A 15,574-nucleotide genomic window follows, 5' to 3' on the forward strand; every position below is an offset into this window, starting at 1 on the left:
TGACAAACAGTGCCATCCCCTGGCAGCAGGTCAAGTTGCAAAAAGACCATTTATGGCGTGTTGGCATCAGTAACGGTGCTTCTCTCAGAGATGGTTGGCATAGTCCTCTCCAGTGTCTGCAGTATTCACCTTAGTGCGCTGAGTTTGCACGGACGCATACAGATCGGACATGGTGGAGACACCGTCAGTGTTGCCTTCATTTCCTTTCTCCGACTCTAGCGGCACCTCTAACTGAACTACATCTGAGTACTGTATCTGTGGAGAGCTACGGCCAGACTGCGGCCTGGGAGGTTTCAGGGCCAGGTTGGCATAGCAGTCCTGAGTTTTGGACTGGAAGGAGAAAGAAAAAACAAAAATGTATAATCTTCACCAATTATTAAATCAACAGCCACAGGATAAGTTTGTAGTGAAATTCTTAGCAAAGTTATTCATTACAACAATCCCATCTGTCCTTACAAAGGCCTTTTTCATGTTGCTGCTTCCATTTCCTTTATGCTACTGCCAGTCTGGCAAAGTGGTGTAGCAAAGGTTAGTGATGTATGTGAATCAATATCAGATGCAGAGAATGATGAGAACCTACAATAAAGAGTTCGCTTTTTGTAAAAGGGTTTAAAGATTCTACCTGTGAGTTAGAATTGACTCTCTGTTGGTCCCTCAAAGATGAAGAGCTTAGTGATGAGTGTGGACGATCAGCTTCTGTGAACAAAGCAATGCCTATGGAAAACATCACAACAATGTAAACAGAGGCAAATGTGTAAAGGCATACACACGGTCACACACAATGCACTCACTTACTTGTTTGCGCATAGTTTATGTTTCCATAAATAGGATTTTCTTCCATATGCCTTGGACCCCGACTTAAATTTGACATACAAAGAGGAGATACATTTTGTAAATGTTCAGGTTGGCGATGATTTCGAAACATGCAGAGCATTTTAAAGGGAACATAATTTGCTTCTTCCTTTGAAAGGTATATATATATGGGCTGCATACCTTCGTCTTCGACATGTCCATTTTCCTGGGGAATAAAACATTCACAATGAAATACAGAAATTAATTTATTTTCATTGGATTTTAAAAAGAAAATAATGTAATTACCTGGGAAACATTTTGATACACAGAAAAAAAAATTCCAAGATAGTGAGATGAACAGCAGTATGCTGATAAGTCCAAATAGCATCTTCATATTATATGGCAGACAAAAAAAGTTCCAGTCTAGACAAAGGGAGAGAGAAAGAACTATATTTATTATGGATCATTTAAAATTATTAAACATCCTCACCAGACATGACACTTGTGCAAGTCACATATTGGACCAGGATTAGCTTCAAAATAAATCCACCTTGTCAATGAGAGGCAAGCTATGGCTAAAATCAAATAGGAAATTTGTCAAATACAAAACAGAATCGTAGACATAACATAGACAGTCAACTGTTCACACATACATTCACACCAATGTTAAATTTAAAACTAACCACGTTTTTAAAAATAATAGTAAACCTCTCCAGACCACAGCCATCATGCAAAATTCACAGAATGAGGTGACAATGCTAACCACTGCACCACTGTGTTTCCCAACACAGAGTCAATGACAAGTTGTTCTAATGACAAAACAAGAGGGTGATACAACAGGGACGGAGCTGTGAGCTCTAGTTTGTGTCTCTCACACCTGAGTCACAACGGTCAGCTGACTGAATGCAGCTTCCTGTTTACAAAATCTCCCGCTGAGTCCTTTGGTTGGGTTCGTCATATGGACTAGTTGCCACTTTGCATGTCAACAGAGGTGAGACATGGATCAAGGGATGTGAAAATGGATGTGAAAACTCAACGGTTCAACAGAAGTGTCCTTGAGTGTTTTGCAATCAATGCCAGCTCTGTGCTTTCGCATTGAACATTGATATTATTCTATTTCAACTCATGAATGCTTATTTCGTGAGCCTCAAACAAGGTTTATGTAAAAGATGAATTCTGCCCAACAGACAGAGGTGTAAGATTTTGTTGTGCCCTTAAGGAAAAGCTTTGCACTGCCACTGTCTTCAAGAGATCTGCTCAACCGTCAACACCAGCAGATGTGGTTTTCCTAAGAAGCTCACATACATGAATGTGTGAACTGCATGACTGCACAGTACACTAGGTTTTTGTTGCAAAAACATATACTCAGCAAAGCATTTTGGACGCATTTCCTATCTCACAACACATTAGTAAAACCTTTCAGTCCAACATACTGCAGTCAACTAATATTTCACTGAACCTATCACACTTGAGTAAAGTAAAATATTCAGTCAATACACTGTTTTGTGACACCACCACATCAAATGAAAGATGTATTGTGAATAGAAATTTCCACTGAACTCAGCTTGACGTGTGTTTATTATCTTTGAAAATCTTTGACATTTGATCAGTGTTTAAAGTTATTTGGATGCCGAGTGTTTGTCTTAATAATGAGGTTAAACTTGCTAAAAAAAAATTATATCATTGTAATTTAACATATGGCTATGGAAACAGCTGGCATTCTGCAAACCCTATGTATTTGTCTTTTTGGATGCAGAGAAAACCCATCTACAATACAAACAGACCAAATTATGTCTGAATATGATCTGATGATGATCTCTTATGAATATAAATCTATAATATAATATGAATATTATTATTCTCATTATGGTGGTGTGTTACTTCCCCTGCATGACTCTGCATGTCGCCTTTGGGTAAAGCAGCACCAACCTAATTAGTAATACTTTGACATGCCTGTAATTGTGTTACACTGACTGTTCTCATTTAGTTGTAGTTTCATCAGAGTTTCTGAAAGGAATAATTATATCATATTGATTATGCCATGGTGGCATCACATTAACAGTTATAGTGTGTGTGTCTGTGTGTGTGTGTGTGTGTGTGTGTGGTGTGTGTGTGTGTGTGTGTGTGTGTGTGTGTGTGTGTGTGTGTGTGTGTGTGTGTGTGTGTGTGTGTGTGTGTGTGTGTGAAATAATGATGAGCAGCTCACAAGTCAAATTAAAAACTAAAAAAGAAGAATTTTCACTTTAAATAAATGCTTTTTTAAAAATCTAAAACCAATCCACTTCAGTGTAATATGTTAGATATTCACATAATATGTTATGTTAATATGTTGTTAATATGTTATCTGTATGTAATCTGTTACATCACGTGTAATATGCCACAGAGAAATATGCATACATGCAGATTCGGATGACATCAGAGCCACATCATAAATGTTAAAACAATGTGTGGTCACTTAATGAATCTAGAGAGAATCATCACCCAAATATGCAGCCTCCCCTTAGCTTTACGGAGTTTAATAGTTTTATATTCAGCTCATTGTTTAGCTTCCCAGTGACAACTTTACTGTTTTGGTTCACTCTCACGGTGGCCACTGCAGGTAAAAGGCCAAAGCTCTAAAAACACAATGTCTGCTACCTGCTCTGCAGATAGCAGACAGACACAGTTAGTGAGACGCTTCGCAATGTTCATTAGCTACACACTAACTTTGTTCATCTGCCATATATGACCGTTTTTGCATTACACACAGTCATTTGACCAACTGTCAATTTAAAAACATTAATTAGTGAAGCTTTAAAGTTAGCTGTACAATAGATGCACCACTCCCTTGGCTGCCATTGATTTTTTGTGTTTAATGAGTGCTCTGCTGGGGCAGATGAAGAGCTGGCAAAAAGTGGAAAAGTAGTTGGGCAACTGATTGTGAATTTATTTGTGAACTAGTCTATTTATTTCCCTTCCAAAATTAAATTATCAAAAGCTTAAAGAAAGTATTTACGCATGGGAACTGTTGGGTTTCTCTCTATAATATGGTTCGATCATTCTGTAAAGGGCCTTATAATGTATGTTTGGTTTAATTTGGTTCTATATAGATAAAATTAAACTGAACTTAATTTAAGTCAATCCAATTCAATTCAATTCAATTCAATTCAATTCAATTCAATTCAATTCAATTCAATTCAATTCAATTCAATGAATTCTACTATATTATTTACATCTGACATCTGAGTGTTGGGCTGATCTTCTGGCATGGATCTCCTACACAATGAGATCTGGATAGTCCTCATATTGTCTAAATATACCATATTACCTAACTAGTGCTTGTAATAACCATCAGCTTGTTTTCTTTTGCCCACTGCAATAAGATGTACTTAGCATATTACCTGACTAGCACTTAACACCTCTCAACAAAAGGGTGTAAGCCATTCCCCTGTATTATTTCAACATAGGTATGATGTAGAGAACAAGCACCTGGCTGTTGCAGTCACACGTAATATGAAATAGCATGAATACTAAGCATCTTTGTCATTGACATTTTAAAAAGCAACTGTTGTAATTACATCCCATATCTACTCTTACATCCAACATTATCATTTTACAGCTGAGAGACTTCATTCAATACTTACCACCCACTCGTGTCAAATTGCAACAGTAATCCATGGCAGCGAAGCTTTAACCAAGGACAATGCTCTTTTTATGCTCTTTACACCCTGTGTATGATAACCAAGACTACAGCATCTGTTGTATGTGTATGCTTGCACAATGTGATGCTATTCAAGACACTCCCTTTTCAAGGGACAGGATGTGTGCTTTTGCAGAAAACCACAAACTTTTTTAGATTGACAAAAACATGCAAGGCAACAAGTTTTGAGTGTGTGAACCTCTGCTAACCTCTGCTCTGGTGATATTAAGGAATATGAGCACAGAAACCAGTTTTGCTTTAATTACCTTAATATTTGTATTGTCACATTTCAGTATTAAACAGGACTCTTTATGACAGTACAGTCAGGTGCAAGCTGCAGGACAAAAATAGACCACTGACAATGACTAAAACTGAGACTAACCACTAACTAAATTTGAATTCCATTATTAATATAAGACCTTCATTTTAAGAGAAAGATGGTGATTTATATTTTGTCATGATGACCTCTGAAAATGTTTCTGTAGCTGGACCTTTACCTGTGACACAGTTGAGATCTTATCTTCATGTATGTGTTTACATCCAAGCTAGTACCCAGTGTACAGTAATACAGTAATGTACAGTATACCTGATTCAAACATCATCCAGACTTCTGATTGATCAGTGTTTACAGGTTACAAGATGATGTATCCAAGTTTAAGTCATAACCTGGATGTCTTTAGACATAGACTACTTAATTACAATCAAATGACATTGAATGTGATAAACCATTATCCAAATGTGTAACTTGGATATTTGCAAATAATTGCAGGAGTACCACTGTTCTGGTATCCAGGTTCAGTGAATAGTTGGATTCCTCTGCATTGTATACTGTATTACTGAGATTATTTCTCTTCATCTTCCTGTCCACTGATTTGCAGAAACTGGGAGGCTGGTGACCAAGCCAAACTGTGTCAATTATTTTTTACACACGCCAAAACAACCTCAGACAAGTGGTTTCCTGTAAGGTGTGTAGGCAGCTAATAGGTTGAGCCATGTCCACATGTATACCATGAAACTCAAACAATTATTTAAAGTGATGAATCTGCACCAGTAAGAAGTCAGAATGTGAGCATTTTTAAGGAATTATCAAAGGCAAAAGTGTACATGAGTAAGTCATTCATTTAGACGTGCTGAGTTCAATCAAGGCTTTGTTCATCAGACTGCACAGGTCATCATGAGCTGTGTCATCGCTGTGTTGAGGTTTCCTGCTAACAACTCCACCCTGCCTGATATGCTGTGCTCTTTTTGTCTTGTTGCACTGATTATAACCACGTGAATCCTTCACTAACCGTTGTGCATCTGTAATTTTGCTCCGGTTTCCCAGCGGTGATCATAGAGTTCACCTGCATTTAGCTGGTGTTTGAAACACCTCCATGTTCAGCTCTTTTAACAATTCATCCTTCAAATCTGAACTGCACATCATCAATTTTCAACATTTTTTTTATCAGTGCACATGAAGTACAGTGACCTCTTGAGGTCTTTTGGTCTCTCTACATCCATCACTGTTTTAATTTTCTTCCTTATGGTTTCAGTTACTCTCTGAAACCTCACACAAACAAGGGCAAATCAGAGACTTTCTCAATCATACTAAATATTGTAAGAAACTATTTTATCTAAGGAATTCAAGGACATTAGGGTAACCTAACAATATGATTTACCATGGCTTATATATTTTCAGGAATATCATAGAGATGTGATGTTCAGTGTTAGCAGGCTCATACCGGCCATTGCCTGTTGCAAAGTATCTGCTTAAACTGCACATATTAGTCATATTTTTACAAGAATGCCATAGTGGTGGAAGAAGTATACAGATAATTTACCACAGTGTAAAAATACTCCATTACATGTATAAGTTGTCTCGTCTCTCGTCTCGTCGTCTCCCGCTAATCCGGATCCGGGTCGCGGGGGCAGCAGCCTCAGCAGAGAGGTCCAGACGGCCCTCTCCCCAGCCACTTCCACCAGTTCCTCCGGGAGAATCCCGAGGCGTTCCAAGGCCAGCCGAGAGATATAATCCCTCCAGCGTGTCCTTGGTCGACCTCGAGGTCTCCTCCCGGTGGGACATGCCCTAAACACCTCCCCGGGGAGGCGTCCAGGAGGCATCCTAACCAGATGCCCGAACCACCTCAACTGGCTCCTCTCGACATGGAGGAACAGCGGCTCTACTCCGAGTCCCTCCCGGATGACCGAGCTCCTCACCCTATCTCTAAGGCTGAGCCCGGCCACCCTGCGGAGGAAACTCATTTCGGCCGCTTGTACTCGCGATCTCGTTCTTTCGGTCATTACCCAAAGCTCATGACCATAGGTGAGGATCGGAACGTAGATCGACCGGAAAATTGAGAGCTTCGCCTTCCGGCTTAGCTCCCTCTTCCCCACAACGGACCGATTCAGCGCCCGCATCACTGCTGACGCCGCCCCAATCCGCCTGTCGATCTCCCGCTCCATCCTACCCTCACTCGTGAACAAGATCCCGAGATACTTAAACTCCTCCACCTGAGGCAAAGCCTCCCCCCCGACCTGAAGCGGGCAATCCACCCGTTTCCGGCTGAGAACCATGGCCTCAGACTTGGAGGTGCTGATTTTCATCCCAGCCGTTTCACACTCGGCCGCGAACCGCCCAAGCGAGAGCTGAAGGTCGGCGTTCGATGAAGCTAGGAGGACCACATCATCCGCAAAAAGCAGAGACGAGATCCTCCCGCCACCGAACCCAAACCCGTCCACCACCCGGCTGCGCCTAGAAATTCTGTCCATAAAAGTTATGAACAGAACCGGTGACAAAGGGCAGCCCTGGCGGAGTCCAACCCTCACCGGGAACAGGTCCGACTTACTGCCGGCTACGCGAACCAGACTCACACTCCTTTGGTACAGGGATTTAATGGCCACTAACAAGGGGCCATCCACCCCATACTCCCGGAGTGCCCCCCACAGGGAGCCCCTGGGAACACGGTCGTAAGCCTTCTCCAAATCCACAAAACACATGTGGACTGGATTGGCAAACTCCCATGCTCCCTCCAGCACCCTAGCGAGGGTAAAGAGCTGGTCCACAGTTCCACGCCCAGGACGAAAACCACATTGCTCCTCCTCGATCTGAGGTTCAACTATCGATCGGACCCTCTTTTCCAGTACCCTGGCATAGACCTTACCAGGGAGGCTGAGGAGTGTAATTCCACGGTAGTTGGAACACACCCTCTGGTCACCCTTCTTAAAGATGGGGACCACCACCCCGGTTTGCCACTCCAAAGGCACTGCCCCCGATGTCCACGCAATGTTGCAGAGGCGTGTCAACCAAGACAGCCCTACAACATCCAGAGCCTTGAGATACCCAGGGCGGATCTCATCAACCCCCGGGGCTCTGCCACCGCGCAGTTGTTTCACTACCTCGGCGACTTCTGCCCCGGAGATTAGATCATCCATCCCCAGGTCTCTTGGCTCTGTTTCCTCCACGGAATACGTGTTGGTGGGATTGAGGAGCTCCTCAAAGTATTCCTTCCACCGTCCTACTATATCCTCAGTTGACGTCAGCAGCTCCCCGCCCCCACTGTAAACAGTGTGAGCGAGTTGCCGCCTTCCCCCCCTGAGGCGCCGGACGGTTTGCCAGAACCTTTTTGGAGCCGATCGATAGTCTTCCTCCATTGTCTCACCGAACTCCTCCCACGTCCGAGTTTTTGCCTCAGCAACTGCCGCAGCTGCACTCCGCTTGGCCCGCCGGTACCAGTCAGCTGATTCCTGAGACCCACAGGCCAACCACGCCCTGTAGGCCTCCTTCTTCAGCCTGACGGCTTCCCCCACCGCCGGTGTCCACCAGCGGGTACGGGGGTTACCGCCACGACTGGCCCCAGCTACCTTGCGGCCGCAGCTTGCAACAGCCGCCTCAACAATAGCAGAGCGGAACAAGGCCCATTCGGACTCAATGTCCCCCACTGCCCTCGGGACGCGGTCGAAACTCTGCCGGAGGTGTGCGTTGAAAATCATCTTGACGGGTTCTTCCGCCAGGTTTTCCCAGCAGACCCTCACAACCCGTTTGGGCCTGCCAGGTCTGCGCGGCGTCTTCCCCCGCCATCTGATCCAACTCATCACCAGGTGGTGGTCGGTTGACAACTCTGCTCCTCTCTTCACCCGAGTGTCCAAAACATGCGGCCGCAGGTCTGATGAAACGACTACAAAGTCGATCATAGACCTGCGACCTAGGGTGTCCTGGTGCCATGTGCACCTGTGGACATCCTTATGCTTGAACATGGTGTTAGTTATGGCCAAGCTGTGACTAGCACAGAAGTCCAATAACTGAACTCCGCTCGGGTTCAGATCAGGCAGGCCGTTCCTCCCCACCACACCCTTCCAGGTCACGCTGTCATTGCCCACGTGAGCATTGAAGTCTCCCAGTAGGACAATGGAGTCCCCTTTCGGGGCACTTTCCAGCACCCGTCCCAAGGACTCCAAACGTGGGTTCCGGAGCCGACGCTATGTGTCGAGGTGAGGCCGACTATATCTAGCCGGTATCGCTCGACCTCTTCCACAAGCTCCCGCTCCTTCCCCGCCAGAGAGGTGACGTTCCATGTTCCACAAACCAGTTTCCGTAACCGAGGATCGGACCGCCAAGGCCCCCGCCTTGGTCTGCTGCCCAATCCACAATGCACCGGATCCCTCTGACTCTTCCTGCAGGTGGTGAGCCCACTGGGAGACGAACCCATGTAGCCGGTTCGGGCTGGGCCCGGCCGGGCCCCATGGGCTAAGGCCCGGCCACCAGTGTATAAGTTGTATATTCAAAAATTAAGAAAAGTAAAGATTTATCAGCAAAATCATTTTAAAATACTGTATCAATTATGCAGCAGAGTGAACCCTGTGTATGCAACATGATTTCATTATATTACTGATGCACTAACATGTAAACTGCTTTTTCATTTTTGCTAATATCAACTACCTTAAGTAGGCTTCTGTTGGGTGGTTTATTCTACAATAATGCATAATTGTTCAAAATGGTATGTAAAATCTATGAATAAGTATAGATTTATATTTTTAATGTAAGTATTCTTTATACAAGTATAAGTATAAAACAGAAGTTTGAAGGGCTTTTCTTTTCATCTCATGTACACAACAGGATGTAAACTAACAAGCATGCAAAACAACAAAATAAAAATTGACAATACAGACAATAAAAACAGAATTTGCTAAATCAAAAGGAAGTAATGTGTGACCTATGATTGCTATGTAACTGCTGTTAAATGAATTTAAATTCATTGTGCTAGCCAGTGGATGATCCTACTGCACACAGTGTGAAGAATGTAAATGTGCCAACGTTGAGTGCTGGTCTATAGATCTTTGAACTAGAAGCGTGGACGGAAACGCAGTTTGCTGATGTCTGTTTTTCCTCCGTGTGAAACACACTGGAGCTTTAAATGAGTCGGACCTCCCAAACCTACTCCAGACATACCTCTAACAGGCGGGTCCGACCTCCTTTTGTCCCGCCCTCTGCTCCGCCGCTGCCCTCTCCTCTCCTGAACGCTGATGTGTTACTAACTTCTGCCATCAAGTCCGAGAAAATGTTCAACTTCGGATCAAAGTTATTGTTGCTTTTCCTCCTGGCCTTCCCCTGTGGACTCGTTTCCATCGGTGAGTCGTATTTTTTCTGCGTTTGAAACACATTGTTCATGTCGCCGCCTCAGTTTGGTTTAGAGTTTTTAAAAAAAAGTTAATAGTCTAACGTATTGACGTGGCACAGTCGCAGAGCTGCACACAGGCAGCTTCACGTCTCCACCACCGCTTTTCTAACATGGACGTATGGACGTTTTATTCATCATTTCATCCAGTGTGATGAAAGAGTTGTAACTCATCGCTTTTGCCCTGAAATGAATGAAAACGACGGTCGCCTACCGGCTGCTGCCGTCCAAGTACAGAAGAATCACCTCCGTCATTAAATGTGAAGTTAAATTTCTCCCTGTGAGCTGTAGAGATGATTATTTATTTTAAAAAAATATAAAGTAGTTTTGGGATGCAGCAACGGTTGACGGCTCCCTCTCGCTGGGACACGTCACCATAGATAAGATGATGGGTTTGAACGTTTCTCTCAGCCTGTGTTTTCCCGCTGACTTACATTAGTGTGGGGATTTGCACTAAACTGCTGCCGTTCATTTTAAATTGGCAACAAACAGGCTGGTTCACTACAGACAGGGAAATAACAGCAGTATCAACAATATCAGTGGTTCCAATGTGTGAAGACTAGAGTTATCCATTCATTTTTAATTAGTTTAAGTTTTAACCACATAAATAGCTTGAAAACATCGTTTTTACAAACATTTAATTTATTCACTGGTTTGTTTTTACTTTTTGGCATAGTTATTTGCTGAATATTTATATCTGACTGGTGTGTGACCCTACCACAAACCAAAGATATTCAGTATAAATTGTTTATAAGGGTGAATACTACTTTTCTTTTACACATTTTCACAGCCACTCTGGACTTTCTCCACAAATAAGCAGGCTAGGGTGATATTGACATATATAATTATAATGTGGTGATATTTTAGGGCTGACAGAAAGAAAAATTCTTAGTAATGTGGATATGATGATCATGTTCATTGTCCATTTTTACTCACCTGTAGTGCTGCTACCTGAAGAAATATGCTGTAAAAAGAACAGCTTTGAACAAGTCAAGTCATTAACATATTATGACAACAACCAAAATCCCTGATGATATCTACACTTACAACATTAACTCTACAACCATCACCCACCCCCTTAAACATGCAACTTTCACAAAACTGTTGTGTCTTCCGCCCCCATGCAGGCCATGTGTCCGCAGAGTCAGACTCTGCTGAGGACATTGCTGAGGACGCTGATGCTGCAGTAGATGAGGAGGAAGATGAGGAAGAGGTCCTTGTTGAGGAAGATCAGATACAAGCCTCAGTAAGTATCTTCGATCATACAGCAATGTGGCAAAACATAGAGTTTGCATGCAGGTGGTTACATCACAATGTCATGTTCGTCCTCAGGAGGGTGAGGAAGATGAGTCCGATGAAGCTGCTGACAAGCTGTTATCTTCTCACCCTGATGCCGACACAACCATCATCTTCACGACAGGAGAAGGTTGGTCCAGGTCTTGAGTTTTCACAGTGTTTACGCTCACGTAGAAAACAGAAGCAAAAAGTGCGTACAGCACGGTAGCTTGCTTTTGTTCTAAGGAGTAAAATAACAGGCAACTGTGTGGCTTTGTTAGTACACCGTACACCTGACGTTTTAAATGTATTTAATATTTATTTGTATCCATCTTAAATTTAGAGTTTCCTGCCAATGAAATTGTGAGGTTCCTGGTGGGTTTCACCAACAAGGGGAGTCAGGATTTCACCGTTCAGTCGTTGGAGGCCTCCTTCCGGTATCCTCAGGACTTCCAGTTCTACATTCAGAATGTGAGTTTGATCTGAACTGAAACCACCAGCAAACATTTCTCCACCTTTTCAGTTGGATACATAACAAAATAATTTTAAAAAAAAATCAATAATGTGTTGGTTAACTCACACTCTTTTATAAATTATAAAAAAGGGAAGAACATTATTCTAAAAATATTCATCTGAATTATATAAAGGGCTTATAAAAGAAACATTTCTGGTGAATTCAAAGCAGTACGGCCACATAAAATCAGTGGTGTGTTATAATTGTTTTTTACATTTTTGTTTTTTTACTTTTGACTGATTCAAGACAAATAAAGTCCACAACATTTATATTTTAATGCATGTATATGTAAGTGTATATTTATATTGAAAAGAAAAGACCGATGTTTTCTGTCTGCCCTGCGTCTGAACACAATAAATACTCCTGAAAAGAATTACCATGTCATAGTGTAATACAGTAGCTGAGTTTTTTTTTTTCTATGTGTGTGTTTGTAGTTCACAGCTTTGCCCTTGAACACCGTGGTGCAGCCCCAGGCTCAGGCCTCCTTTGAGTACTCTTTCATCCCAGCTCAGCCCATGGCTGGTCGTCCATTTGGTCTTGTTATCCTCCTCAACTATCTTGACACTGAGGTAAAAAAAAGAAATAAAATAGTTTTTCATTATTTAAATTAATTAAAAAAATGTTTGTGGTTGGTTGTTGGTGAGGATATGTTGAGGTTGACTTTTGAAAGAGAGAAGATACAGTGTGAGGCCGTGACTGTCATGATGCACATGAAAATTAAAACTTAAAGAAGCCACAGTCAGCAAAGCAGCTTCTCTTTAGTCATGTTTTTATAACTGGCACCACTGGTGACTCTGTCATTATTTTCTCCCTGCGAAGTTTTGACAGCTGTTTCCATGCTATTAACAAATTATGTGATAAATGTTGAGTTACATTGTCAGTATGGTTTTTTAATGAGAAGTTTCAAGAGGGTTCCTGAAGGTTGAAGCTATTTCTTTACTTATAGTAAATGTTCACTTTGTAATCTTTCTTTAGGGCAGCGTGTTCCAGACTGCCATTTACAACCAGACTGTCACCATCACTGAGAAAGAAGAGGGACTGGACGGAGAAACGTAAGACTTTCTTTTACTGGGTCTATGTTGTATCCTGATATGTGCATACTCGTAAATGAACATGTAGATGCCAAAATGGAAGGAAGAAGATGACTTATAGCAAAGTGACTACATCAGAGTGGGCAATAGATGGACCTATTCAACCATTTTCTTTGCATCTCACTTTAGCGTAAATAATGTTTAACTCAAATTATTTTTGCCCACATTTTACTTAACTTTTTACTTATTTGCCATATCTCTTGAAGCCCTGGCATCTCTTTAAGGCTTCATAGTACCAGCTCTACCAGAATATTGCAGCACATGTAAGAACCTGTAAAAGAAGGTGTGAAATTGGCACAAAGAGATTAGTTGTCAGAGCTCTGCTGCTGGTGCACGATGCAGGAACTGTTGCCAGTCTTTATGCTACAGGTTTACACTAAAAAATGCACTTGAATTTGCTTTTGAAGGCAGCCGTTTGCTTGAATAGCGCTCTGATTAGATTTGCATCCATTATTTAGTAAGTAAACTGCAGAAGGTCATAAAACTGTTTTCATACCACCTCCCTCAACTAGGGATAAAAAAAAACTCTGCTTGGCTGCTTTATGTGTTGAAATAAATTATACAAGAAATAATAAATTTCAAATTAAATGGCTGCATATTATGGCCGTGCATTCTAATAGCTTTGTAAGTGAAGTAAATTGCAGTTAATTGAAGGTCTAAATTGAGCAGTTCAATAAAAAACACTACTGCTTGTTGTTTTCTTATTACAGAAGTGATTTTGTTTTACTTGCAGAATGTTCATGTACGTGTTCCTGGTTGGACTGGTGGTCCTGATGCTCTTTGGGATGTACCAGGTCCTGGAGTCAAGGACGGTATGTGTTTGTCTTCAATAAACCGTTGTGTTTTTTATGTTAGGATATGTATGTTTGATCTACTCAAGAAATTTCAATCAGCTTTGCCAATGCAAATTTAATAAGATATTTTCATGTGTAAATCCAACAGCAGTAAATAGATAATAAAGTGTGCATTAAGGTTAATAGATAAAATAGTTTAAAAATAACTTTGAACCTGTGTTTTACAGAAAAAGAGGATGCCAGTGAAAATAGAGAAGGGCACTGGTGGGATAAATGATGTGGACATCAGCTGGATTCCTCAGGAGACTCTCAATGTCATGAGTATGTTCGTTTTATTATCGCAAGTAGTAACAGACTCATTTCTGTTGCTCTTCATGAAGCAACACAAATAGCTGATCTTTACATCCTGTCTTACAGACAAGGCTTCCCCTAAAACATCTCCACGGAAACGAACCAAGAGGGCAGCTGGAGCAGATCAATAAAACTGCCCATGTTCCATCCATCATCATGCTGTTTCCATCCATATCATATTATTGATTACCTTTCACAATGAGTCAGCATTACTGGAATACAATTTCCAGCAAACACCAGTGTGTTAAAGATGTTTGTATGGATCTCAGCCTCTCAGACGCTAACAGGACTCAACTACAGTTCATTTTTAAAGCGACTTTTTTTATCTGTATGTGTGTGTGCGTGAGTGTGTGTGTGTGCGTGAGTGTGTGTGTGTGTAAGGTGAGAAAAGAGAATAAAATAAGTCATTAAAAATCATGGAAAAACAAAAGGGATGTGGTATAAGATGCCCCCCCCCCCCCCCCCCCCCCCCCCCCCCCCCCCCCCCCCCCCCATGAAAGCTGTTAAGCCATAATAATTTCATTGAAGATTAATTTGTTATCTTCAGGATAAAATAGATTTTATGACTTCAAAACATTCATATTTAATCCTCCTCTCTATCTTGTAAACACCATTGTGCCTTACCTGTACTGTGACTGTGATCCCCCATAATCAACCCCCCCCCATTTAACATACAGCCACATACAGTCACATACAGTATGGCTGGAGGTTTGTAAAACTTTGAGTTGGATGTGGTATTTGTTTTACAGTGGGGCAATGGCAGCTGCAAGTCTAACAAACATTCAAACAGTGTTCTCTGGAGGGTTCTGCAGGTTAATTTATCTGTTTCATCTCCTTACTGTTGTAAGAGGCTAGGTGAAGCATTTGGAACTCTTGCTAGGTGCTAACGGTGCAGTCAGTCTCAGATTGCAGGCCATTATTTGTGATGAAAGACCTTCTGAACAACAATAAAAGGGTGAACAAAATGTTTTTTTGGTCCTGGCAGTTGCTCTCTTAGAAACTCATTTCTTCATGATTATACTGTTGTCATGTGCAGTCTGTCACAGTTTGTGCTTCATGCCGCAATCTTATGTACTCAGTTTCAGTAAAATGACAACTGTGGATGGTGTTATTTGAGGAAGTTAGGATGAAAGTGACTTGAACCACAAGATTTTGTAAACCTTTTGGTAAGGCTTTATTTTCATGGGTTTGTAAATTCCTAATTCTTGGAAATTATTATGAAATTAAACTATAGAATTTGTCACTATAACTAAAAACGTATCAAAAGAGGTACAGTATCGTTGATTCCAAATAAATGATAAACTTAAGTAATCTAGTCTTTCAGCCAGTTACATCACTTCAGCTGGACTTTCACTGTGCAGACCAAACTATAGTTTTGAAACCAATCATGGTCCAATGAGCAACTTACAGAATTATGACTTCATAAC

At 41.7% G+C, this 15,574-nt stretch overlaps 1 protein-coding gene across 1 annotated transcript; it reads left to right on the forward strand.

The window, feature by feature from the left end:
* Positions 1-9,941: 9,941 nt before the first annotated feature.
* LOC111221496 (translocon-associated protein subunit alpha-like) lies at positions 9,942-14,304 on the forward strand. The gene is made up of 9 exons (XM_022744876.1): positions 9,942-10,075; positions 11,250-11,368; positions 11,455-11,548; positions 11,741-11,868; positions 12,346-12,480; positions 12,887-12,963; positions 13,736-13,814; positions 14,024-14,117; positions 14,214-14,304. The coding sequence occupies exons 1-9, from the start codon at positions 10,006-10,008 to the stop codon at positions 14,276-14,278; spliced, it is 861 nt and encodes a 286-aa protein (XP_022600597.1). The 5' UTR covers positions 9,942-10,005; the 3' UTR covers positions 14,279-14,304.
* The last annotated feature ends 1,270 nt before the right edge of the window (positions 14,305-15,574 follow it).

Source organism: Seriola dumerili, unplaced genomic scaffold (genome assembly GCF_002260705.1).
Source record: "Seriola dumerili isolate Sdu_G_001 unplaced genomic scaffold, Sdu_1.0 BDQW01000088.1, whole genome shotgun sequence".
Lineage (NCBI taxonomy): Eukaryota > Metazoa > Chordata > Actinopteri > Carangiformes > Carangidae > Seriola > Seriola dumerili.